Here is a 23,456-nt window from a genome sequence, read left to right on the forward strand (position 1 = left end):
ATGGACTCTGGAATAGCCGTTGTAAATATGCATGCTATACATTATTTACTTTTCTGAAGAATGTACATGCTTACAAGTTTTAACCCATTGGGTACGATCATTCATTAGAGATGCTGATGGTTGTTTAGAGCCTGACCAATTATCTATCTTATCAGCGGCTTCTCCCATTACCTCTCTATCTGTTGACCTCGAGAAAGTCCGTCGTGTTGATGGATTCCATGGCATTGACCATCCTTATTCGTCCTGTCTTTTCAATGCTAACGCTCGGAAGGCCCATACCAAGTTCTCGTAGACGACGAATGTCGTACATGTTCCAGGTAATATACGCAGGGCATTTGTACCCAAACCTTTATAGAACGCCAATAGGCCTTCGAACTTGTATATCGATGAGATGACAGACGGGATGGTCAACCGAGGAAGGGTCGGCGATGGGGTCGAGTTCTGTATCATACGGCAACCTTTAGTATGACTTCGTGGATCATCGCGATAACATACTGAGAAGACAACGCAACATCAATCAGAAACGGGGGATTGCTCACCTGTATCCTAGCCCGTATCACCTGATATGGATATGTTAAAGCTATGGCCACAAGTTTCGATGAACCTGATGCTAATATATATTCTGTATTTGACTGTATCATAATAGATATCAGCTCGGACACACAGTCGTGGATGTTGACCGATCTGATTTACGCCAACCTATAACTTACCAGCTTCTCATCCTCCGTCCTCCATTCCCTCCCTTCTTTGGCGAACTTCTTCTTCTTCAAATCGGCTCTCCGCCTCTTGATCTCTTCGTACGCAGCAAACTGGATCGAGCCGTTGGATACTCCTACCAAAGCCAGCAAAGAACCTTTGTATAGCCCACGAAGCCCCTCTGTCCTGTATATGGAGGTGAGGCCGTCTGTAGAGGGGAAGATGTTTGAAAGGAGTATGGTGGGAGTGAATTGTGCAAGGGGTTGATGGGGATAAGAGGTAACGTAGATATATGAGCACGTTGAGAGAAGTGATAGCAATGAAATTGAGTCGATTGATGAGCACCTCTGCGTTGTTTTGATGAACTTTTGTTAACGACTCACCCCATAACCCTCGATAAGCAGCTGCATCATGCTTGGCCGTTCCAAATACCCTCGTCTTCACCACCCAAATCGGATTCGTCATCATGGCGGTCACAGCACCTATCGGAGGTCAAATCAGATGATATATCCCAGCTCAATAAGGATGACTGGCACTCACTCGCTTCTGCAGCTGCCAGCAGATGCTGACCGCTGGTCGTACGATAATTCGGATCTCCACCTTGCATCTGTTTCTTGATCATATTGTAACTGTCAAAGAGAATAGCATGTCAACATGCGATTCCCGCGATATTCGGAGGATGCTATAAGGTGTGAGAATCCACCTGAAGCTCCTTATGGGAGCCGAACACCATTACGCCAGTGGGCGCCATTTGATCACCTCCTTGGGCAACTCAGTCAGACGTTGTTCGGATGGACCGCTCCACTCACAATAAGAAATACAACCCCCAACTACCTGCCCCTCCCACTAAATTCGGTCCTAAGCCCCTGTACAGACCTCTCCATCCATCTACCTGCACAGCATCCTTCAAGGCTGTGTACACACCTGCTCCAAGTCTAGGTTTCCGCAGATGATGAGGCAACGTTGATTTCGAATTATAAGAAGGGACGGATGGATGAGGGGTGGATGAGTTATCGGCCAGCTGAAATCGTACTTTGATCAAGTCCAGTGGATGCATCACCAAGGTAGCTACTGTACCTGCACCGAAGCCTGCGACAGCATGGTCCTGTATGATGGAAAGGAACAAGTAAGCAAGAGGAGGTCGTGGTATTCCGATAGATCTGAGAAGGAGCGTCATCATCACCCACAACCGATATATCACCAAACAGACTTGGGGAAGCTGAAGGGGACGCCGCCATAGCAGGACCAGACGATGATCAATCTGCCTAGAATTGTGTATTCACGGATGGTACAATGATCGATATGTTCTGATCGCTGGACTTGGGGACACGAAAGGATGTTTTCCAATGAGACCAAGTTGAGGGAGTGAGTCTGCGTATCCTCTTCTCGGTGCAAACGGCGGGTGCTTTGGTGATGAGCTGTTCGATGCTGGTATCACTGCCGTCTTACTTCTTGTGTTGCTGATCAGGTGGCCAGTTGTATATGATTTATATGATGGGTGGTGGATGGTGGATGTTGAGGGTACAAAATGAGATTGAACGGAGAACGGATGATCTAACTGTTTCCGAAAATCAAATCAACTGCAACTTTTCATACACTACTAGTATGGATTTTCCAATTCAGCATCTATGTCTACCTCTAGTCAATCATCACACAAGCGACTCTCCTCCAGTGAGCGTGCATGCGACAGTTCTGGCGACGGAAGACGGTTCCATTGGTATGCCTGATGCATATATCAAATCTAGGCAATCCATGATGGAGATTCCCTATTTCTCCTCCTCAATCTTGTTGATCAAAGTGCCCACTCCATGAGATACGAACACCCTAAACTCATCCCCATCTCTCAGAGTCACTCTAGAGCTGGCTGTCCATCCGACACCGGCGGGAGTACTATTTGGTAGTGGGTGAATCAGCAGGCATTTGTTGTAGTCAACTAGCATCCCACTTGCCCGGTAAGAATGATGGTTCCAGGTTGAAGGGTTGAACCTTGCGATAGAAAAGAGATGATCTTGGGTATCGAGAAGATCAGGTCGCTGGACAGGAATGTTAGTCGCTTATCAGCTTAAGCTCAGACGAGAGACCGCAAGGTCACAGATTGAACTAAACCCCAGCCCTATCGTCACTCACTCCAGGTTACTTTCCTGTACAGTGTTTCCATTCAGTTCACCTTCAATTTTGACATCTGCCAGGGCTTTGATATGATCCTTGTGTACTATCGCGGGTCCAATGGGACAAGCACCATCGAATGATTTGGAATAAGACCACTGCGACGTTCTGAATTGCGCTTCCCGAGAGGAGAGATCGTTGGCAGCGGTTATCCTAGATTGACAATTCATAAGTTACGTATTCAGCCAGGTTGGCTGAGAGATGAGAGTCGGAGGTTAAAGTCTTTCGCACGGAATGATACATTGGCGTGGAGGGTGCATTGAGAAGGGGAAAGAGATCCCACACTCACCCGAGTAGATAGTCTAGCGCTTCTTCCTCGCTGACGTTCTTCGCCTGTTTCCCAATCACTATCGCCACCTCCGCTTCATAATCCGCTGCATCATCTGGAACATACGCCTTAGGTACAATACTCGGGGCAGGGAAGGGGTCACCCAAAGCTGTTGAGGGTTTCATGAAGAGAGTGGGGGTTGTAGGGATGGGTTGATTCACTTCTTTGGCATGGTTTACATACTAAGAACAGTATTAGCTCACAAATTTCGATGGGATTTTTAGGGGAAGATGTAAATGTCTCATGATGCAGGTGCAGCGACAGGGATACTCACATTCAACCCGATACATCTGATGGTGCCCACTTCCTCCCGACCTAATGGACTCAACAACCTGCTGACTAGCTCCCTCTTACCGGTCCTCTCACCAGGACTGAGGACAGAATGACCGGAATGAACCTCGACCTCAATGGGTTCCGATGAGTAAGATGCTATACCGACATCCAGGCCAGCATCCACCGGTTCACCTATCAGAGGAATGGACGACGATGTTGATTTAGGGATAAACCGAATCAAACGTGAGAACGATGACATTGTCTTCCTTGATGTGATCCTTGCGTTTCCGGATAGATGAGTTGCTGAGTCCCTTCTCAGCAGTCTGGCAAGCATAGGATGGCCTGTGGTGATATTTGAGAATCTTTATCGCAGAGAAATGTTCACCTCTATGTATATGAATTCATGTATATATATATATATATATATTCTTTTCCGTGGTTTGTCGCTCTAACCCGAAGACATCTGCTCCGGATGACGTGCCCAGTAACAACGATTTCAACTGCGGAACTACATCGGAGGACATTGCTTCTTATGTTGACACTCCCATGCATGTATGTGTGTCCACGAATGAGATGGCATTTCACCTTGCTGTTATGTATAAGTGAGTGAAACTTCAGAGTAGGTGGATCAGATGGGATGAGATCCACATGAGATGGGAGACACCGGACCGGAATCCCCTTGACTATCATGAACTAAACAAGCGGTGCTCATATGTCTTGTTTCTTCCTTATTCCATCCTCCAACCTTCCAAAGGACAAACCCTCATCGACCGACAAGACCCATGGCTAGACCACTCCTGCGAACCCTCTCGGACATCCGTACTATGACATCCCACACGCGTCCACCCATCCGTCTCGTCTCGGTGAACACTGTACCAGACCGTGCTCAGAAAGTGATAGGAGCCGTGATCGACAATGTCAAGGACAAGTATGACATAGTGCATGTCGGAAATTCTGCGAGTGAGCATCCATATCCATACCTCTGACAAAAGCTAGATGAGGCTCACCGACAGTGCCGTATGTAACGGAAACTCAGCGATCAAAGGTGTCAAATCACTCTTGGAATCTACTCAACCACCTCCGGATATTCTGGTAAGTTCGGACCACTCATTTCTACACGTTGACGCTGACTCTCGAGTCCCAGTTCTGCGCATCCATGGTGGGTTCTGTTTCCAGGGAAGCGATATAGGCGATGCGGCTGACATGCAGACTCACCGATCTCTCACAGTGGACCCCGGAAGAACAAGAGGAGATACAGAAGATTGCTAAACAAACAATCCCAGGTATCAAGACAAACGGCACGCCTACTGGGCTTCATACGCAAGTTGGGCCTGACGGGATTGTGAGATACCTGGTGGAGCGGATAGATGATATCTTGGCAGAGAAATAGACGGGCAGTGATAGTCTGAATAAGATGGAGCGACTCTTCGTTGATCTGATCGGATCGGATCGACAGAGACGATATTCTGGCTGAACACGATCCTTTTGCTGCATCTGCTCGATTTCATGGGTTATGGGTTGATATAAAGCGAATCTGCATGCTCGACAACCCTGCATTTATTCCTGAAGCTCAGTCTTCCCGCTGTCCCTTGGTGGATAGGGTGTTGGTGAGGTACATTGATAGCGTCATTCGTTAGTACATCTGACAATACTACTAAAAATAGACCGATTAAGTCAAACGTGTCTTGATTTCTCAGGATGAGCATCACGTTTCAAACACAGTTCGTTCCTCTATCCGCGAGTTAAATAAATCGCTGCGTCTTGCACGTCCTATCAGATAACGATACTCGACCTGAGCAGTCTCGCAAGAATCGTCAAGAACGTGTGAGCCATGCCTCAAATCTCTTAAATACAAGATGTGCTTCAAAGGGATGATGGGGTGATGCGAACGACCTTCAAGTCCTCATTCGTCCTAGCTTATCTGATATGATGTTGGGTACCCCTTCCTTTTGGACTCTGGTACTGGTCGTTTCCTTCGGCACAGCCCAACAGGTCACCTTGGGTCCAGAAGCTTACACCGCTGCAGGAGAGTTCCCCACTAGCTTGTTCTCGTCGTACTGGAATGAGCCGACCCAGACCGCATCGCAAGTACAACCGGTTATTACTGATTCAATCTTGGTGAGTCCTCGCTAAACCGGACATCTGTGATATTGTTACTGATTGACGACTCCAGAACAAAACATTTCCTCTCAATCTGACAGATCCGGAGACGATCGTAAACAACGATACATCCGATCCGCTGTTCTATCCTAAAGGTCATTCGAATCTTACCCAGGCATCTGCTGAGCAGTTTTACCAGAATGTCACTGCCCAAATTCAGGGTATCATTGCAGGAGGAGAAGGCTCCAACTGTACTAAATGTATGGACGCGTTGACCGCCGCTAGTCGTCTCGCCAAGGAGCATCCCAAAGTGAGCAATTATGATCATTATCGCACAATGCACGATGAGCTGATAAAACACCTCCAATGACTAGCTGGTTCCCCAATTGCTCCTTTCATTGTGTAAAGAATACAAGTTTGCTTCAGGAAACGGATGCCAAGTGTACTCTGAGCATGCTCAAGGACCTTTTTACGCTCAAGTGTTGGCTTATGCCGATGTAGGCGGTTCTGATGGACAGTATCTGTGCCAAAATTTCATCAAAGTTAGCAAATGCCCCCGACCTGCTCTGTGAGTCTGGTGTCTCTCGATCGACCAACAGTCAACGATCACAAGGCTGATTCCCAAGTTTGGCAGCCCAAAATTCGATGCCAGCGAATTCTGGACTAAACCCAAGCCTTCGAATGTCACTATACCGGTACCCAAGGGGACAAACCGAGTCAAGGTCTTGGTGGGTATCTCATCCCTTCAGTCTCTGATGAATGAGTGCATCAGCTGAGAACTCCGAAAAAACAGCACATGTCTGATTTTCACATCGATCCTCGATATGCTACTGGATCAGAGTAAGTCATCAGTTGCGAAAAAAAAAGCTCATGACATTCCTTTTTATAGAGCCAATTGTACATCTAATTTATGCTGTCGAAAGGGTAACCCTGCGGCCTCACTCCACAGCAACTACACACCTTCTGTCCCAGCCCCGCGGTTCGGTTACTTCCAGTGTGATACTCCGTGGGCACTTGGAGCTGCGGCCGTCGAAGCTATTCCAGTGCTGACTGGTACCGATCGCGATGACATTCTCAACATGACGATATTCACTGGTGACATGGTGTCCCATGATCCGTATTACCAACTGAGTCGAGGTTATATACTATACACTGAGACTGGTGAATAATTTGTGCAGCTTTTGAAGATTTAAAACGCGGCGTTGAACCATTCTGACCTTTATATAGCCTTGTATGACCTTTGGAAGCGAACACTCAACCCGTCTTCGCCTTTGTTCGCGGCCATCGGAAATCACGACCAGTACCAACAAGCCTTCGATTCACCCGATACACTCACTGGAGTCCTGAAGAAACAATTCAGCTGGAACTACGATCATCTCTCGAATTTGTGGAAGAACAATGATTGGATTGATGGCCAGGCTGCCAGACAAGCGAAAGCGTGAGTTATGCTTGGGGAATCATCACCGACGTCCATCGTTAACCATTCATCACGGACACACACAGTCATTACGGAGGATATTCGGTCCAGCACGCATCCAACCTCAAGGTGATCACAATCAACACTGATCTATGGTACCGATCGAACATCTTCGCTTTCATCAACACCACCCGTTCTGACAATTTCGGATTCTTGAAATTCCTTGCTGAAGAATTGCAAGAGGCAGAGGACAACCATTCCAGAGCTTATATCGTGGGACACGTTTTGTCCGGTTGGGATGGAACCAATCCTGTCATTGGTCCTACCGATGCTTTTTACCAGATCGTTGATCGATACTCTCACGTCATTGCCGGGATCTTCTGGGGTCATACCCATGAAGATCAGAACATGATCTATTACGCCCACAACGCTACCGATATCTCTGCCGAAACCGCACAGAATGTGGGTTGGATAGGTCCCTCTATCACCCCCTTGACCGACTGTGAGTGCCCCATAAGTCGTCCTGGTGTTGTCTAGAGTGCTGATGACACACTGTCAGTAAACTCCGGCTTCCGACTCTACGAAGTTGACGCGGAGACTTGGGACATTCTGGATGCTCACACGTAAGCCTCAGTCTTCATCAGAGGGAGTATATAATGCTTAAGATATCACAAAGTTGGTACTCAAACGTCACTACGTATGGAGACCTCGATAGTCAGCTCGCCGTTGGACCAAGCTATCAATACGAATACAGCACACGCGAAGCTTACGGAGGTCAAATCGATTGGCCCAAAAATGCACCTCTGAATGCTACATGGTGGCATTTGGTGACGGAACGCATGAGCGGCGATGGTGGTGCTCTCGTCAACCTGTACAATGCTCATCAAGGGAAGATGTCCACTCGAAGTCCCAACTGTACCAGTACCGATTGCATCGAAGCAAAGGTCTGCTATATCAGAGTGAGTTCCGATGCTTGCCTCTGTTCTGTCTGATCAGGTCTGACTGCCATCTCTTTGGTTGCAGAGTGGGTCAGCGCCCTTAGCGCTCGATAGATGTCAACCAGGTTTCGGTAGTGTTCAGTAGACTCAGGCAATCACGATTCATGGTAGCAGAAGCGAGGACCTTTCGATCCAAAGCGATATATAATAGAAAAGGGCACAGTTTGAATGCATGTCAATGATGTTTCTCCAGACAGCTGATCCGCATTGGTTCCCTTTGGATATTGCTTGCCGCGCAGTCGATGTGATAGCAACACTGCGAAATCCTCAATACCTAACTATCTATTAAATCTTACTTTGCCGCATTTGTCGGAATCGCAGCTCAGCGCGCGTTTCAAGTTCTGAAAGGGAAAAGGAAATTAAGCTATAGAAATCCAGTCTTTTTGACGTCAACACAGTCCCTGTAGTCACAAAACCCTGATCCACACGACTTTGCTGTTTGAAATCTCACAGTCAAAAAGTTCAAAGTCATCCTGAGCGTTATTTCATACTATACATTCGGCGTTCTTCGAATCCCAAGTCAGCTATCTTCCGTTACCAACACAAAGCTCAGCGTCACCATCGTACAGGACCCCGTACCAGGCTGTTCAGAAGCGGAAGCACTCCATAACATCATGGGATTGTTGGAACAGATACCGCCGGAAGTGCAAGAAAACCTGAACAGGATATGGACGTCGCCCAAGAAGAGGGCTGCCTCAATGGCCGTGTTTATCATGATCACATTGGTGCTGGTGTACGGCACGATCCGACCTTCTTCAAGCGCTTCGTCGATATTGTAGGTTCGTCTTTGGGACCTCATATCGACAAACAGCTTACTTTTTCCGTGTTAGGCCTCTGGATTCCCAGCGTTCGAATGTAGATTCAATACGGCGTAGTGATTGGAGCTTGACAAGTGACTACGACATGTGAGCTGCCTACAGGAATACTGAGATCATTTTACGCTGTTGTGCGTAGCGGAAGTTAGCTGATCGTATGTTATAAACGATAGTGTCGTATCACATTATAACGAGGATGTCAACATGATGCGGGAGACCATCGAGTCAGTAAAGTCGAGACTACCTCATAGTAGTAGCAATCGTGTGATCATCTATCACAAGGGTCAGAGAGATAAGCAAGGGCTGGAGGAGCTCTTAGATATGTCGGATGAGGTAGTACAGCTGGAGAATCTAGGAAGGGAAGGGGAGACGTACCTGGTGAGTACTGTACGGATTACCTTTAAGTGTTATATACGAAGCTGATACATCCCAAGTCACACATCGTACGGCATTATGACACTTCTGTGACCAACCTTGCCGAGCACACGATCTTCATGCAGGTGAGTGGACTGATGAAGTTGATCACCATCATTTCAAGCGTTTGAATCGGTAACATTCTCTCTTTCGCGTCTAGCCGCATCTCGCATGGCACTGGGTCTTCTTACCTCGTCTGGAGCGAGTCCTTCAACCTGACACAGGGTTTCTTTCCTTTGGTCCATATCTCTCGCACACCTGCGGCAACGATTCTACGGGGCAGGTTTTCCCCAGAATGGCTGATATATATAGTATGTTCAGGATGGATCTTTGTCCTCCGGAACCAGTTTTGGTGAGTGATGTCTTCTGAGCAGTATCTACCAGGCTGGTCGATGCTGGTCGCTAATGATAATTACTTAATAGGCGACATGGGCTGGACAATTTTTGGTCTCACGCACAAGGATATTAGAGAACCCACGACGAGCGTATGCGAATCTGAGGGAAAAGTTCCACGTAGACAAGGATCATTGGATATACAAAGAGGGATGGTGGGACAATGAGCCATCAAATCCTACGTTGGGTATGTGGATAGTCATATCTAGTTGGAAGGTGCTTACAGTGCAACTCTCCCAGGGCATGCGCTTGAACGATCTTGGCCAATGATCTTCAATTGTACCGATGCGACAAGGGCCGATACCTGTGATGAAGAAGAGGGTCACGGCGCTAGCTGTCAATGTTTGGACGAATAGAGCAAACTTGTCCGACCTGTCATGGTCGACTCAACGCTACGACTCAGAGTCTCCGAGGTCAAGCTTATGCCAAGTCAAAGAGAGCGGAATAGATCTGCTAGCATCCATGTCTTGCAAGCGTTGTCTGCCCATCGACCCACAAATCGCCCCAATAGGTACATGTATGTAACGGGTTACTCAGATGTGCTATAATGATGTCTATATCTATGGGATGGTACATAAAACGTTGCGTGTATGCTACATGGCCTTGCTACTTTTTCAGATTTGTCATCTCCTTCAATGGTATCACACCAACCTTCTTTCTATATTCCGACGACCGTTGACCCAGTCTGTCTCGTGTAGAGTCATCTCCGGAGTTCCAAATAGAGCGTTGTCCACCGCTTCCACTCCGAGCATGAACGAATGATCCTGGTTACCACACTCGTACTTCCAAGAACCGAATCGTCCTCTTGAACGAATATCGAACTCATCTCGCAGAGCGGGAAGTATCTGAGATAAAGCTCCGTCTCGATCCAACGATGGTGTCGGACTGCAATCGTTCGTATCAGCAATGGGATATCGTAATGAAATAGTGCAATAACCCACTATCCGTGATCAAACCTTCGCTCGTATATCGAAACGATCTCGTCGGTAGGCAGCATCAACTCGGTGGACACCGCTCCTTTGATAGTTGCTTCCATCAAGGTGTCCAGGTCAACTGATTTCTCAGCCGACTGACAAACTTCCAGCATGATACTCCAGTATGGACCTCCTGAAGGAGCTTTATCGAAAGGCAGAGAAGGATCTGCTTTCTGCAAAGTGGGGAGTTTGACATCGTCTTGAGGACAATTGTATGGGGAATAGTTGGAGAAGATTGTAGCCCGGTAGAACGGAGCATCATCCTCGGGGAAGTACAGCCAGCCTTTGAGCGGGTCAGCATCTCTTTGCGTTTTCGGAGGTTATATGACTCACACTTGTCGCCGATTCTATCCGGTCGTTTGCCCCTGATTCCAATACCCAAAACGATCGTGCTTGAATATACCAGACCATCTTTGGCGATCGACCGCATCCTGTCAACCGATCTCTGCTCTGCCCCACCATCGAGACAATCTAGGAGCCCGTCTAAAGCCATGGTCGAGATCAGATTCTTATATTTTATTCTCCTGCCATCACCAAATTCGACCGTTCTGCTTGGTCCATCCACTCTGACAACTTCCCCTGATTTGCTCAACCTAAATTGCTTCGAGGGAAGCTGCTTCGCGACAGCTGTCCAGATCCCACCCGTACCATCTTTCATCGGGAACTTAAAGGTAGCATTGGGTCCCCAATTACCCGCTGTCTGCATGGTTAAAGCGTTCCGGACGACAGTCCGTACATTGGGTGCGGCGACTCGTTCGCCTAGCCATTTGCATTGCATCTAGAGGTGCTTCTAGTCAGTGGGCTAAAACTCAGAACCAACACGACCATACTCACCTTGTTTGTTGGTGTTCCCCATACCTTGAAGTTGTAAGGTCTCATGAACAGGTCTGCGATGGCCTCGCCCATGTTTCTAACGATCCATTCGTCGAAGTTTTTGGGCTTGTGACCTGGCGTCTGGGCTCGATGTTCTGCTGCGGCGATGAGATCGTCGACACATTTCGCTCGAAGCTCGAGGGGTAGCTGGGACACGTTGTTCTGGTACGGATCTACAAACAGATCAGCTTCATCTTGTCAAGCGTGAGGGCCAACTCACAAGGAACCCAGTTGCCTGCGCTTCTGACATAACTGACTCGTTGATGCGTGCTCCAGTCTTCGTCGTTCGGTAGAGCACGATGCAAAGCGTCGTCGAAATAAGCGTAGTGTCTGAGTGATCACAGGAAGTCAGAGAATTGTCCTTCCAACGACAAAGCTCACACTCACGAAAAGATGACATGACCACCAACGTCGAAATAGAACCCCTCTGATGTCACATCTGTACTCGCCAATCCACCAGGAGCGTCTGCAGAATCAGCTACGATGAATGACCTCCCCAGCTGGGCAAGGCGTGTCGCCGCTCCTAGACCAGTCTGCACAGGATGTAAGCGTCTCTGCTCAGCCTTAGGCTATCTGCACCTACAGGTCCGGCACCAATGACCAAGGTTTCTATCTCGACAACCTGATCACCATTCGGAATGACATGTTGTGATCCGGTGCCTGCGCTGGGCGTGGAGTGATCTGCTACAGACATTGTTCGCAGAGAGTGGGAAGATACAAGTTGTAGACTGAACTACAAGTTGAAGTCAATTGACACTTTGCTCATCGATATCTCAGCGGTGCTCGCAGCATCTCTCGAGGTTGAAAAAAAAATGTTATTTTTCCCCTCTAGCGAAAACAAGGTCGATCTCAGGGAAATCAAGCTTACTGCGCGTCATTGCGGGAATCGACAGAAACCAGGGTCTGCTTGGTACGATCACGTCAAGACCGGGTCCTGACCCTTTTTCGTCTTGCAAACGCAGCCTCTTCAGATCTGTGGTATGCTTTCTCGACATGTATCTTCCGCGGCGAAGAACGAAACACCGCTTGGAAGGCAGGCCTGCATAGGCTTCCTCCGCGACAGCCGATAATATAAGATGTGCTTCCCAGGCTGGAGTGTTCATTCTTGGACAGACAATCCAAAGGAGAACCGTATGCGTGGATGACTCGGGAGAGGGAAGGGGGAGAGTGTTGAATTGACCGATTCATGTCAGTAAAATTCCCAAACAGTTCTCATCCGCGATGCACCTACAGAAAGTTCTGATCAACCAGGCGATCACGTGATTTCCGGTTCACACACCCATAATGTCGCTTAACAGAGCATACAGAAGCTCATCATACAGCTACATACGCTAACGCAGGGCTGTCTCGACCTACTAGTACCTCGCTTAATCAATGACCAGCAGTCAATACCCCGCTAGTCTCCTCTCCAAACCCCCGCTCGTCGTCTATCCTCAATGTTATGAGCGCCCGGCGTTTATTCAAACTGTTGCTCTGAATACCTTACGACTCCCTTCCTTGTATAACACGTCCTCTTGGTCACTCATGACGCTTATATAGCGATCCCAGATCGGTCGGATGATTCTCAAACGAATATCAATCGCCATAGCACCAGGCTTCCGCCAATCAAGGTCTTTGTCATCCACATCCATCAGAACAATGCCCACTCACGCTACTATCGAAGTCCCCAACCTTGGCAGGGTTCAGGTACCCACTGGTCTGTTCATGTAGGTGGTCCTTCTCTTCCACGCCAACTGCAGTCTTTGTAATGTATTGGGAGCTCATGTAACGGCTTGTCTAGTGACAATGAATGGGTCGAATCTCTGTCCAAGGAAACTTTCTCGACCGTCGATCCCGCTACCGGAAAACCCTTCTTGGATTTCGAGCACGCAAAGAAGGAAGATGTGAACAGGGCGGTGGCATCATCTAGAAAGGCATTCAACACAGTGTGGGGTAACAACGTTGCTGCGACGGACAGAGCTGCCTGTGAGTGCATGAGTCTCCTCTATCACAGCTCAAATAAGCCCGGCAACATGGCTGACTCTGCAACTAGTGCTCAACAAGTTCGCAGACCTCATGGAACGAGATGCCGCTAAGATCGGTGCTCTTGAGTCGTGAGTATGCCAGGGTTTGACCAACAGAGGCGTAACTAATTGAGGGGACGACGGCCTTAGGTTGAATTCTGGAAAGGGGGTGAGGATCGCTCGGTGAGTACTGCTCGTTTCATGTAGGTTCTCAGCGGTGTTGCTTCCCTTTCTGATTCCTTGCTGGTCGGCTCCTGCAGTGAATTCGACGTGGGAGATTCCATCGCCGCTTTCAGGTATTACGCTGGACTCGCCGACAAATCTCACGGTCAGACAATCAACCATTTCGGAGGGGAGAAGTTTGTATATACTCTGCATCAACCTATCGGTGTCTGTGGACAAATGTACGTAGATATCGTCGCCGGCTGTCACAAGCTGCTGGATATATACTCATGATCGTTTCATAAAACCGCAGCATCCCATGGAACTACCCTCTCATGATGTGGGCCTGGAAGGTTGCACCAGCTCTCGCCGCCGGTTGTACTGTAGTGATGAAACCCTCGGAACTCACTCCACTCACAGCTTTAGTGATGTGTGATTTGGCCAAGGAAGCTGGTATACCTGCCGGTGTAATCAACACTCTTCCTGGTCTCGGTGCTACTACTGGCGATGCCATCTGTAGGCATATGGACATAGACAAAGTGAGTGTCATGTTCCTCGAGCAACACCTTCTAGGATGGGCTGCCGCTCCTCACCGCATCAATCCTCACATTGTAGTCAATGTAATCTGACGATCTATGTACCTTCCTTTGCAGGTCGCTTTCACTGGATCGGTCATCACCGGTCGAAGAATCGCCATCGCAGCTGCCGAATCAAACTTGAAAAAGGTCACCCTTGAGCTGGGAGGCAAATCACCATCGATCATCTTCGATTCTGCGGATGTAGAGCAAGCTGCTTCATGGGTAGCAATGGGTATCTGGTTTAATTCAGGTCAGGATTGCACTGCTAGTAGTCGAGTGAGTTGATAGTCCGTTGCACAAAACCGCCTACAACCCAAAAACAGTCTCTTCATGCTTGATGCTCCTCCCACACTCTGTCCCCGCGGGGTGGGGGTAATCTAACATCGATCTTTCTCACTCAGATGCGTCCATCTTGCTCTAGAGAATGTGTGCTGACATATATCATCCTCCTAGCTGTACGTCCAGGAAGGCATCTACGACCAATTCATCGATGCCCTCGCCTCCAAAGCCAAAGCATGTGCTATCGGTCAGCCATCTGACGAAACAACTTCTTTCGGACCGCTCATTTCGGAGGGTCAACGTGACAAAGTCCTCAAATATATAGAATCAGGTCGATCGGAAGGTGCCAGAGTGGTAACAGGCGGACAGAAGTGGGATAAATCGAACGGAGGATTCTGGGTCGAACCTACGATTCTTGCCGATACCACGATCGGAATGAAGGTCGTACAGGAAGAGATATTTGGTCCTGTCATTGTCGCCTCCAGGTTCAAGACTGAAGAGGAAGTTATCGACTTGGCGAACAACACTGCATTCGGTCTGGCTGCGAGTGTCTTCACCAACGACGCCATGCAACAGACGAGATTGGCGCATTCCATTGACGCAGGTACCATCTGGCTCAATCAATATGGAATACTTCACCCTAGTGTACCTTTTGGTGGGTTCAAGACCTCTGGCATTGGCAGAGAGCTGGGTACCTACGGTCTGGAAGCCTACCAGCAGGTCAAGGCGGTTCACCAAAACCTCACTCAGACTATGTAAGTGCAGGTGCCTTTTTCACCGTCCACTTTCTGGATACGGACTGACATTTCGCATAACAGGTCTTGGCCTCTTTAGGAGATGGGGCGGGATGTCGTGTCGTTTAAAGATGGGAAGCAGCCCAAACTTGATAGTATTTTGTAATACGTTATGTATCCAATCATCACGAAGCATACGCTGCATTATGACCTTGTAGAACGAGTGTACGATCTCATCCCGAAACAGATACATTGTAAACAATACATCCTCACGAACGGTGGGTATTATTTGCATCTGGTCTGATGAGTTGTAATGCCTATGATACCTTCTCTTTGCCACCTTGGGACCATTGTGTTCAAGTGGTGCATCCTCGAGAATCATGTTGCCAGCACTACATCAAAGTATTTGCCAATGCTCTGGATGTGTTTTTGCATGCATTCTTATTGTATCGAGTCAAGCTATGAATCACTTCCGGTCCCGACAGGATCTGCTACAAGTGTATGTTACTTTACCAATCGATGCTCTTCCGGTATGCGTGTTCTCCACTCCTTCGAAGTCGCTTACCCCACTTCAAGACAGCCAAAACAGTGGCGTTGATGACGGTGATGATCAACGCCGACGAGATGGCGAAATTTCTTAATCCCCAACCAAAACACCAAGGCGTAATAACATAATTCTATGGAGGATTGAATCAGCGGTCGACCTGATATGGACGGGGTGGCGGACTTACAAATCCGAATGTGAAGATCATGGCCAACAGAATGGTACTGAGTAGGTACGGGGCCATGTCCTGAGCACAAGCTTGCACACCGTGTTCTTTTTTGGGTCTGATGGGATGATAACAGTCAAAGACGTATGAAACCGTCAAGATTGTCGCCAATGGTCCGATAAGATTGACAATGGCACAGCCCAAGACGTAAACTATCCAATGAGCTTCGTAGTAAGGGCCAAGACCCATCATTAGTAGGCCGATAGGACACGATACCGCAGGGATGATGTAGAGCTTGAGCTTGTGTTCGGCTTCCGTGATACCATGATGCTTTTTGGCCTGTCGTAGGACAAATTTATCGGTGATATATCCACCATATACTGCACTTTATATGTTCGATTGCACAAAGTGAGCCTAGGTTGCCCATTGAAGAATAAAACTCGAACACGTACCCTGGGATAGCGGACAGGAAAGGAGATAAAAAGGTCAATCCGACTGCGCTTGTTGAGAAGTTGTATGGAGGTGCCGCCAATATACCAGAAGATATCGCCGCAATCACTGATTAACCTTGGTCAGTGTTCGTCAAAGTAGAATTAGGCAAACCGGACTTACAGTTGAAGCAAATTTGATACGTTGCGTACATCAAACCGCTCCACCATATCAAAGGCAACCTGTACAGCATCAACGGCTGAGCGAGACCCCTGATCATGATCCCCAGGGCGTATCTGTGAGGCTTCATGAACTTCCAGAATCGAGGACCGGGCCAAGGGGAAGGTGTAAAAGGCGTCGCATCGGTGATGGTCATGTCCTCGACGTGTGACATGTGTGACGCTTCTTGTTCGACATTAGTTGTTGTTCTATCAGCCTTGTCGGCGTTCTTGGGATCTTCCTCTTCTGCTTCGCCTTCGACTGGTGCTGCTGAAGTGATGACAGAGGTGGAACTTGCCACATCGTGATCCCGCTCAAATGTTGACTCCTCGAGGAAGAAGAAGAGGACAAGTCCCATAATAACAGTCAAGCCGGTCGACAACCACTGGGATAGATATGTTGACGTGATTAGTCGATGTGATTCTTCTACGTACTGAGCATTCTCACTCACAATGATCGCTCGCCATCCCAAGCCTTCGTAGATGTATCCACTCAGTATAGGTCCCAAACTTACCCCTCCGAAAAGGAAGTTGATGTACAATCCGAGAGGGAAGGATCGTTCGTGTAGGAAGAACTGACAAGGGTATATCAGGGAAGTTTCGAGATCTTCTTTTGGCGGTTTGAACTCACCACATCCGCAATTGAAACCTCGACCAAAGTGAAGGAAGGTGATATGAAGAAACCCAATAGTAACCGACTCGCGATCCACTGGGAGTTTCCCTTCGCGAAAGCGGTCCAAATATTCACTAGCGCAGCACCAAAGGCCGAAATGAGGTAGGTGGGTCGCTTGCCGAAAGCCAAAGAAGCTGGTTGACTGATCAAGGTGGAGACACCGATGAATAGGTATAGATAGCCCGTACCTACATTGAGTTGATCTAATGATAAACCTGTAGAGGTGGAAAGCGGGTCGAAGACTGAGTAGAGATCGGATGATAAAATCGTTGCCGTGATCGTATAAAACACAAGACAGCTGAGCATTAGATACTTTCGTTTTTGAGTCCAATTCAGAGGATCATCGGGACTCTTGCTCGGAGCGGGGATCAACGTGACAGCGTTTTGGACTATCTCGCCTTGTTCTTGGTATATACGTGCGGTACCCGGCACGTCGAGCACATTGTCTGTCATGATGGGATATTTGCTTATCTGTGAGATCGTCGATGTTTGATGGAGGGTTGAGCAGTGTCCTATCGAGACATATAAAGGGTATGTTGGATGTCTTCACCGTGGATATCAATATATTCTCGGCGCTCTTGAGACTTTAGCAGCATCCCAATCAAGTATAGTCTCGAAATTGGCGTTTAATGGATAACTTCTACTTGACTCATTCGCCAGTGCTGTTACGTTGATCGGCGCTTGTGAGAACGGCTTCAAGTCACTGCCTGATGGAAGCAGCCCATGGGGGACCGACCATGTGAACTGATATGATAAATTCTAAACGCAACCGAAGCGAACCTCGCTTAGATATACAGGCTAAAAATAAGACTGACTCTAAAGTCAACCATGGTCACTGAATCCTCCCTAAAGGCCATCGACCTAGCGGAGTCAAATCCTCCTCTCACAAAATTGCTAAGCATGATGTACATGGATTCCATGGGCAGCTTTGGGCATCATGAACGGACTGACGGTACATGATCTACCTTTTGATGTCGGAAGTGCGGGCTTTACGTAACTGATCGACAGCGGGTCAATCGCAATCGCAGAGTATGTTCGTCACAGAGTCATTTGTGCCCTATCCCACTCCATCAACTCTTAACCTATACCATATCGATGATTTGACGACCCTCACTTATACTTCATCATGTTGAGAACCACGTCCACCAACTCGAGCAGGACCGAGACTCACGGCACGCTAAAGCTGCGACCGTCAGCCGTTCAAGATTCACTCGCAACTTCAGGATTCCCCATTACCACTGATCTGACGTCTTCACCGTTCTATGACGTACAAACTGGCCCGACCCGCGTGGTCTTACCGACATTCACGTCGTTGGAGGAAGAAAGAAGGTATCGGAAGGAGCACTTGGCTTTAGTATTCAGGATATTACATCGGTTCAAGCTCGCTGAGGGTATCGCTGGTGAGTTTTCCGTCATTGTTGTATGGGATCCTATCTAATGTACTTCCAGGTCATTGCAGTGTCAGAGACCCTATTGAGCCTAACACCTTCTGGGTCAATCCTCAAGGCAAATCTTTCTCTCTGATGAAGCAGTCGGACCTGGTCAGATGTTCTGCTGAAGACGGTCATATGGTGGAAGGTGTAGCGCCCACCGACGCTTCAGCTAGCTCGATTCACTCGCAGTTGTACAAGTCGCTTGGTCGGGGACCAGAAGGCATAGAAGCTATCGTGCATGTTCATGGTCCTCACACCAAAGCGTTCTCTTCGTTGGGACGTACATTGGATATGATCAGTCAAGACGCGTGCGCTTATCACGATGAGCAGGTTCTGGTTTCTTTTGGAGGTGAGTCGAATGTAGTCGCACCAGCTTGTCGTCGTGATTCGCTTATCTCGCTGTTGATGCAGGCGCCGTCTTCGATAACAGAGAGGGTGAAAGGATCGCTTCAGCAGTCGGAAAGGATAAGAAAATCGCCATCTTGCAGAATCACGGTATAATATCGCTGGGAAGGTTGAGCATAGATGAAGCAGCTTGGTGGTGAGTTCGACGGGTGAAAGCGGCTCTCCACTTGGCTGACTGATCACAGGCAAATCAACTTCGAAATGTGCTGTCATGCTCAACTTCTAGCGGACGCTGCTCGCAGACCCACAGATCCAGTAGTAGAAGCTGGTCCGGAAGAAATAGCATCTACAAAGCGGGAGATGGGTAGCTCTGAAATGGGATGGTTTTCGCTTGCTGCGTACATAGAGGAGGAGGAGTATCACTCGGGTGGACGTCATAGCTTTTAATGTGTATCCACAAGGATATCGTGAGTCTCGACATCCGTGCTTACATCTCTATTATAACGCGGTTCATTCGGTATCGAGCCAAGTCGCATATGCGAGGCTCCGCCCAAGAATATTTCTACCTGTCGTTACCTAGCCAAGCAAAACGGGGCACCCAGATTCTAGCAAGATTTCCACCCAGCCGCATGCCTGTTCGTCCTCACCCTCATCTATTCTCGTCCACATCTCTTCGCACACCATTTGTACCACTTCGATCTCGTAGCAGCATTGAGGAACGAACAACTTCAGCTGAGCGCGGGCGGAGTCACGGCTGATGGGATCTGTCAAAGTCGAACAGGCGATGATCAGAGGCTATGATAGTTGCGTTAGACTGATTGACCCATGCAAGGACAATCGTCAAGACAGCTCACCCAGTTCATATATTCTACCTTATCCCCTACAGAGGCGCATATCTCTAGGACAGCCATGGCAGCCTTCTGAACCCGCTCGTCTGTTCTCGAAGCTTTGTGGATCTTTCTAAGGATGGATATATTACCCGCTTGCCATATTGCCGAGGATCCTGCTTTGACTCTTTCCTCTGATTCCAGAGCGCCCTCCGTCATCACCCATGCGTTCCAATCCGATTCTATCCGATGGGCCATTTCGGTGTCCATGAAAGAGGAAGTACCGGTGGTGATCAGGAATGATGAAAGTGTGGCGTATAACGTGATCAACGAGCGAGAAATCCCGCACAGCTCTTCAAATCGACGTAACTGTTTGGGTCTATGTTGTCAGCGTGGATTATAGTACATTCAAGGGAGAAGAGGCTCACCCCGTGCTGTTTCTCTTCTGCCTCTGCTAGTGTTGTCCACCATATGGGAACTCCGTCTTTACACCGATTATCGCCTGTTAGGATACTATAATCAATGTCAGTAGAGAATGAACCTGTTCGATGATTAGATCAGCTGTGTTACCAGGTTCCCGGTAGCCTGTCGACGCACCTAGCAAACTGAGTGTTACAAGAGACTCCACAGCACACTTCATCGCGGGATCCACGTGGGTTGAAGTGGGGATCATCACGTCCATCCCTCCCACACCATCGACAATATTCTTGACGATCCGCATCAATTCTCTCCACTTCGGATTTGTCCCAAGCAGCTGCGCAAATGAATGAGCGGAAGGAGAAGCGGACAACAACAGAGAGAGTACTGACATCGGCTGTTAATGTCAAGGCGCATGCTGACAAGACAGCAGCATCGCACGTCGGAGGTTTTTTGGAAGAGAACGATCGCAATAATCTGAGACAATCCTTCCTGTAGTTGAGCGCGAGAGATCTGGTGTTGAGACTGGCAGTGGTACTCCCATCTCGTCCTTGCAGACTATGGATGTAGGTAGTGAGTGAGACGTGTACTAGGTAAGGCACGAGCAGTGACATACTAGGAGAGATGAACAGCACCCATGTACAACATAGACAATTTGAGTGCCGTACCACTCGTGCTTTCTTCGCCCTGTGCTGTCATGAACAGCGGAGCTACGCTCTCTACCCAAGGATTATGATCTTCCGAGACAACGATGATGGAGAAGGAATAGGTAACGCAGTGATGGAACTGTTCAAGGGACTCAGTCAGCTCACCAATATCCAATCCTGTCAAGGAAATTCCACTCACACATTGCAGGTCCTCGATGGACAGGAAAAATGCGTGTAGAAAATTGGGAGGCTCACTAGGTTGCAGGAAGTACGAGGCCATCCGAGTGTTACGACAGACAGCCATCAGCAGGTCCACGGGACCCAAGGTTTCCAAAGCAGTCTGCCATCCTGGCTGTGCGGTGCGATGAGGGGCGAAAGGTGGGATGTGGGTATTGGATATCACGGATATCGAGTGCTGGCTATGAAGACTGTGAGCGTGATTCGGCAGAGACGAACCCGGCGATGAGGATGGTTGAGGATCCGCTTCTGCTGATTTCCTGAGTGGAGTCCCCTCGGTAGTTGCTTGTGTGGGAGAAGAATGAGCGGGACGTATAGGTCGGATGGGCAACACCTCTGTTGTTTTGGAGTAGATACACTGGGCCACGATCATCAGCACCTCTGGACCAATGATACTGTATCGAACCGGCCCACCTTCACAGAGTACTTGGTGCAGCGTTCGCATTGCGGTTTCCCTGATAGAGACTGTCTCAACTCCCCACAAGTGACGAGGAAAGAGAGACATATGCAGAGAACTCACCTAAGTCACACTTTATCTTACGCCTCCTACATGTCAAACATCCGTCACGATTCCTAGTGATTGGCCGGCGATGTTGACGGATAGGTTGTGACTCAGTCATAGATAGGGGCAAGCTCAATGTTATCGAAACAGTTCATATTTCACCAAAGCAGCTTGAATCTCCATCTGACATCGATATAGGAATAGGATCACGAAGGTTACAAGTGCAGTAAATGCCTTATCTCGGTTGTTTGACCAATCACAGTTACAACGAGAGTGCAACAACAATAACGCGCATCTCGAGTTAGAAGAAAGCATCGTGGGAATGGTCAAGCCCAAACAATTGCACAAAGTGGAGGGTATATACAAGTACTATGGACATCAAATCTCGGTCTGATCATTCACAACCACGCCATCATGATGACCATCCGCACCATCGGTTAGAGAGACAATCAGGGATTCCTAGTGCAAGAAAAAGCTTCATGAGTGTTGCGACAACAAAGAGCTTAGGAATCATTCGTCGATCACTTACGGTAGGCGCCTGATACCGTTTATTTGCCCAAGTTGACCATAGGAGGGCCAATATGGCAGCAAATCCTCCAACGAAAACCACCACTGCTACACGTCAACACCGTCCCCAACGACTTGAGGACTCTATCACTCACCATAGCTCATACTTGCTGCTGTCACTGGCTGTGGCACGTATCAATCCAAATCAGTCGGGAATACTCACATATGATGGTCGCACACTGACCATGGTCGCTGGAAAACAATAAATCACACAAGATTGCAGCACAAAGAAGACCGCGAGCAGATTACAAGGGACACCCCATCTTCCAAGGTTAGAGGTTCGACCTGGAGCAGCTAAGTTGAGTTTGCGGCGACCGCCCAATAGCATCAATGCTGCTGGTACCGCTGTTATGACAAAATTAGCCAGGTCTTACACTCCGCCCAAAACGCCAGAAACTTACCATATGATATCTCGAAAACAATGGTCGCCGCTCCAGTAAGCGAGTTGAATGTAGATGTAGATCCAAGCTGGATGAGTCCGCAAATCAACGGCACAAGGACACACATACCAAGACCATAGACAGGCTCGCCTCGGAAGGTGATGGACCACAGCTCAAGGTGGGGTAACACCTTGTCTCGACCCAAAGCCATCAACACACGAGATCCAGTCAAGGTGATACCTCTGACCGAGTTCATGAAAAGGATTGACGGTATGAGAAGGAAGATTGTAGCAGCTGCTCTCGACTTTGTGGTATCCAGGCATATCTGAGCGAAGGGAAGACTGGTGGTTTGTCATCATCGGAGTTTTCACCAGGGGTTGAAAAGGAGCGCTTACACGTAGGGGGTCGACATGACATGATCTACATCGGTGATGCAGAACAGCATTGCTAACAGCACTGCCATTCCTGATAATCCGCTCACGACGATTGTCCAAGTCACAGCTCTTGGACCATCTCTTCTTGGATTGGGCATTTCTTCTGAGATATGATAGATCACGTCGAGTCCGAGATACGCAAATGCCGACTGTAACAAACCTAATAGCCAAGCGATTACCATCGAATTCCACCCGGTCAGATTTTCGAGACCGCCAAATACGAAAGACTGGGCGTCACTCCGTGAGCATACTATCACCAGAATCTTACCCGATGAAAACAAGCTTACTGCAGGTGCTTTTGAGCTTGCCTTCACTGGCAAAGTGATCACAATAGCGATAACACATAGCGTAGATGCCACCATCAGACCTTGATCGAGTAGTCGATTTCCCCCAGAACATTGATGTGAGCGAGGTAACATCGTAGGATACAACGG

At 48.4% G+C, this 23,456-nt stretch overlaps 11 protein-coding genes across 11 annotated transcripts; 5 read left to right on the plus strand and 6 right to left on the minus strand.

Annotated features, from left to right (window-relative positions):
• Window positions 1-234: 234 nt before the first annotated feature.
• I203_105089 (uncharacterized protein) lies at window positions 235-1,934 on the minus strand (the record flags this gene model as incomplete). The annotated part of the gene is made up of 7 exons (XM_019151771.1): window positions 235-441; window positions 540-632; window positions 711-904; window positions 1,080-1,178; window positions 1,237-1,325; window positions 1,506-1,801; window positions 1,884-1,934. 7 exons carry the CDS (start codon window positions 1,932-1,934, stop codon window positions 235-237), a joined length of 1,029 nt encoding a protein of 342 aa, XP_018998922.1.
• A 528-nt stretch (window positions 1,935-2,462) lies between these two features.
• On the minus strand, window positions 2,463-3,722 carry I203_105090 (uncharacterized protein; the record flags this gene model as incomplete). Its single annotated transcript, XM_065517683.1, has 5 exons — window positions 2,463-2,586; window positions 2,646-2,729; window positions 2,824-3,015; window positions 3,152-3,372; window positions 3,465-3,722. The coding sequence occupies 5 exons, from the start codon at window positions 3,720-3,722 to the stop codon at window positions 2,463-2,465; spliced, it is 879 nt and encodes a 292-aa protein (XP_065374501.1).
• Window positions 3,723-4,245: 523 nt separating this feature from the next.
• Window positions 4,246-4,853, plus strand: I203_105091 (uncharacterized protein; the record flags this gene model as incomplete). The annotated part of the gene is made up of 4 exons (XM_019151649.1): window positions 4,246-4,423; window positions 4,500-4,555; window positions 4,608-4,622; window positions 4,692-4,853. The coding sequence occupies 4 exons, from the start codon at window positions 4,246-4,248 to the stop codon at window positions 4,851-4,853; spliced, it is 411 nt and encodes a 136-aa protein (XP_018999033.1).
• Window positions 4,854-5,392: 539 nt separating this feature from the next.
• I203_105092 (uncharacterized protein) lies at window positions 5,393-8,063 on the plus strand (the record flags this gene model as incomplete). Its single annotated transcript, XM_019151650.1, has 11 exons — window positions 5,393-5,581; window positions 5,637-5,873; window positions 5,938-6,131; window positions 6,198-6,291; window positions 6,357-6,403; window positions 6,453-6,724; window positions 6,791-7,001; window positions 7,067-7,482; window positions 7,540-7,603; window positions 7,657-7,939; window positions 8,004-8,063. The coding sequence occupies 11 exons, from the start codon at window positions 5,393-5,395 to the stop codon at window positions 8,061-8,063; spliced, it is 2,067 nt and encodes a 688-aa protein (XP_018999034.1).
• Window positions 8,064-8,592: 529 nt separating this feature from the next.
• Window positions 8,593-9,956, plus strand: I203_105093 (uncharacterized protein; the record flags this gene model as incomplete). The annotated part of the gene is made up of 7 exons (XM_019151651.1): window positions 8,593-8,753; window positions 8,809-8,883; window positions 8,967-9,171; window positions 9,228-9,293; window positions 9,368-9,559; window positions 9,631-9,787; window positions 9,841-9,956. The coding sequence occupies 7 exons, from the start codon at window positions 8,593-8,595 to the stop codon at window positions 9,954-9,956; spliced, it is 972 nt and encodes a 323-aa protein (XP_018999035.1).
• A 285-nt stretch (window positions 9,957-10,241) lies between these two features.
• On the minus strand, window positions 10,242-12,141 carry I203_105094 (uncharacterized protein; the record flags this gene model as incomplete). Its single annotated transcript, XM_019151652.1, has 7 exons — window positions 10,242-10,485; window positions 10,542-10,857; window positions 10,908-11,352; window positions 11,409-11,620; window positions 11,668-11,777; window positions 11,835-11,980; window positions 12,031-12,141. The coding sequence occupies 7 exons, from the start codon at window positions 12,139-12,141 to the stop codon at window positions 10,242-10,244; spliced, it is 1,584 nt and encodes a 527-aa protein (XP_018999036.1).
• Window positions 12,142-13,085: 944 nt separating this feature from the next.
• Window positions 13,086-15,228, plus strand: I203_105095 (uncharacterized protein; the record flags this gene model as incomplete). Its single annotated transcript, XM_019151653.1, has 8 exons — window positions 13,086-13,153; window positions 13,228-13,412; window positions 13,480-13,540; window positions 13,601-13,633; window positions 13,711-13,854; window positions 13,926-14,151; window positions 14,266-14,466; window positions 14,644-15,228. 8 exons carry the CDS (start codon window positions 13,086-13,088, stop codon window positions 15,226-15,228), a joined length of 1,503 nt encoding a protein of 500 aa, XP_018999037.1.
• A 484-nt stretch (window positions 15,229-15,712) lies between these two features.
• On the minus strand, window positions 15,713-17,686 carry I203_105096 (uncharacterized protein; the record flags this gene model as incomplete). Its single annotated transcript, XM_019151654.1, has 6 exons — window positions 15,713-15,880; window positions 15,935-16,298; window positions 16,366-16,471; window positions 16,526-16,946; window positions 17,013-17,135; window positions 17,192-17,686. The coding sequence occupies 6 exons, from the start codon at window positions 17,684-17,686 to the stop codon at window positions 15,713-15,715; spliced, it is 1,677 nt and encodes a 558-aa protein (XP_018999038.1).
• Window positions 17,687-18,359: 673 nt separating this feature from the next.
• I203_105097 (uncharacterized protein) lies at window positions 18,360-19,458 on the plus strand (the record flags this gene model as incomplete). Its single annotated transcript, XM_019151655.1, has 4 exons — window positions 18,360-18,633; window positions 18,683-19,015; window positions 19,078-19,207; window positions 19,257-19,458. 4 exons carry the CDS (start codon window positions 18,360-18,362, stop codon window positions 19,456-19,458), a joined length of 939 nt encoding a protein of 312 aa, XP_018999039.1.
• A 129-nt stretch (window positions 19,459-19,587) lies between these two features.
• Window positions 19,588-21,759, minus strand: I203_105098 (uncharacterized protein; the record flags this gene model as incomplete). The annotated part of the gene is made up of 9 exons (XM_065517684.1): window positions 19,588-19,806; window positions 19,866-20,207; window positions 20,267-20,379; window positions 20,436-20,592; window positions 20,648-20,813; window positions 20,872-21,041; window positions 21,102-21,497; window positions 21,554-21,594; window positions 21,660-21,759. The coding sequence occupies 9 exons, from the start codon at window positions 21,757-21,759 to the stop codon at window positions 19,588-19,590; spliced, it is 1,704 nt and encodes a 567-aa protein (XP_065374502.1).
• A 260-nt stretch (window positions 21,760-22,019) lies between these two features.
• On the minus strand, window positions 22,020-23,441 carry I203_105099 (uncharacterized protein; the record flags this gene model as incomplete). The annotated part of the gene is made up of 7 exons (XM_065517685.1): window positions 22,020-22,100; window positions 22,171-22,253; window positions 22,304-22,331; window positions 22,393-22,553; window positions 22,610-22,929; window positions 22,984-23,249; window positions 23,310-23,441. The coding sequence occupies 7 exons, from the start codon at window positions 23,439-23,441 to the stop codon at window positions 22,020-22,022; spliced, it is 1,071 nt and encodes a 356-aa protein (XP_065374503.1).
• Window positions 23,442-23,456: the final 15 nt, after the last annotated feature.

The sequence above is a fragment of the Kwoniella mangroviensis genome (assembly GCF_000507465.2).
Source record: "Kwoniella mangroviensis CBS 8507 chromosome 1 map unlocalized Ctg01, whole genome shotgun sequence".
Taxonomy (NCBI): Eukaryota; Fungi; Basidiomycota; class Tremellomycetes; order Tremellales; family Cryptococcaceae; genus Kwoniella; species Kwoniella mangrovensis.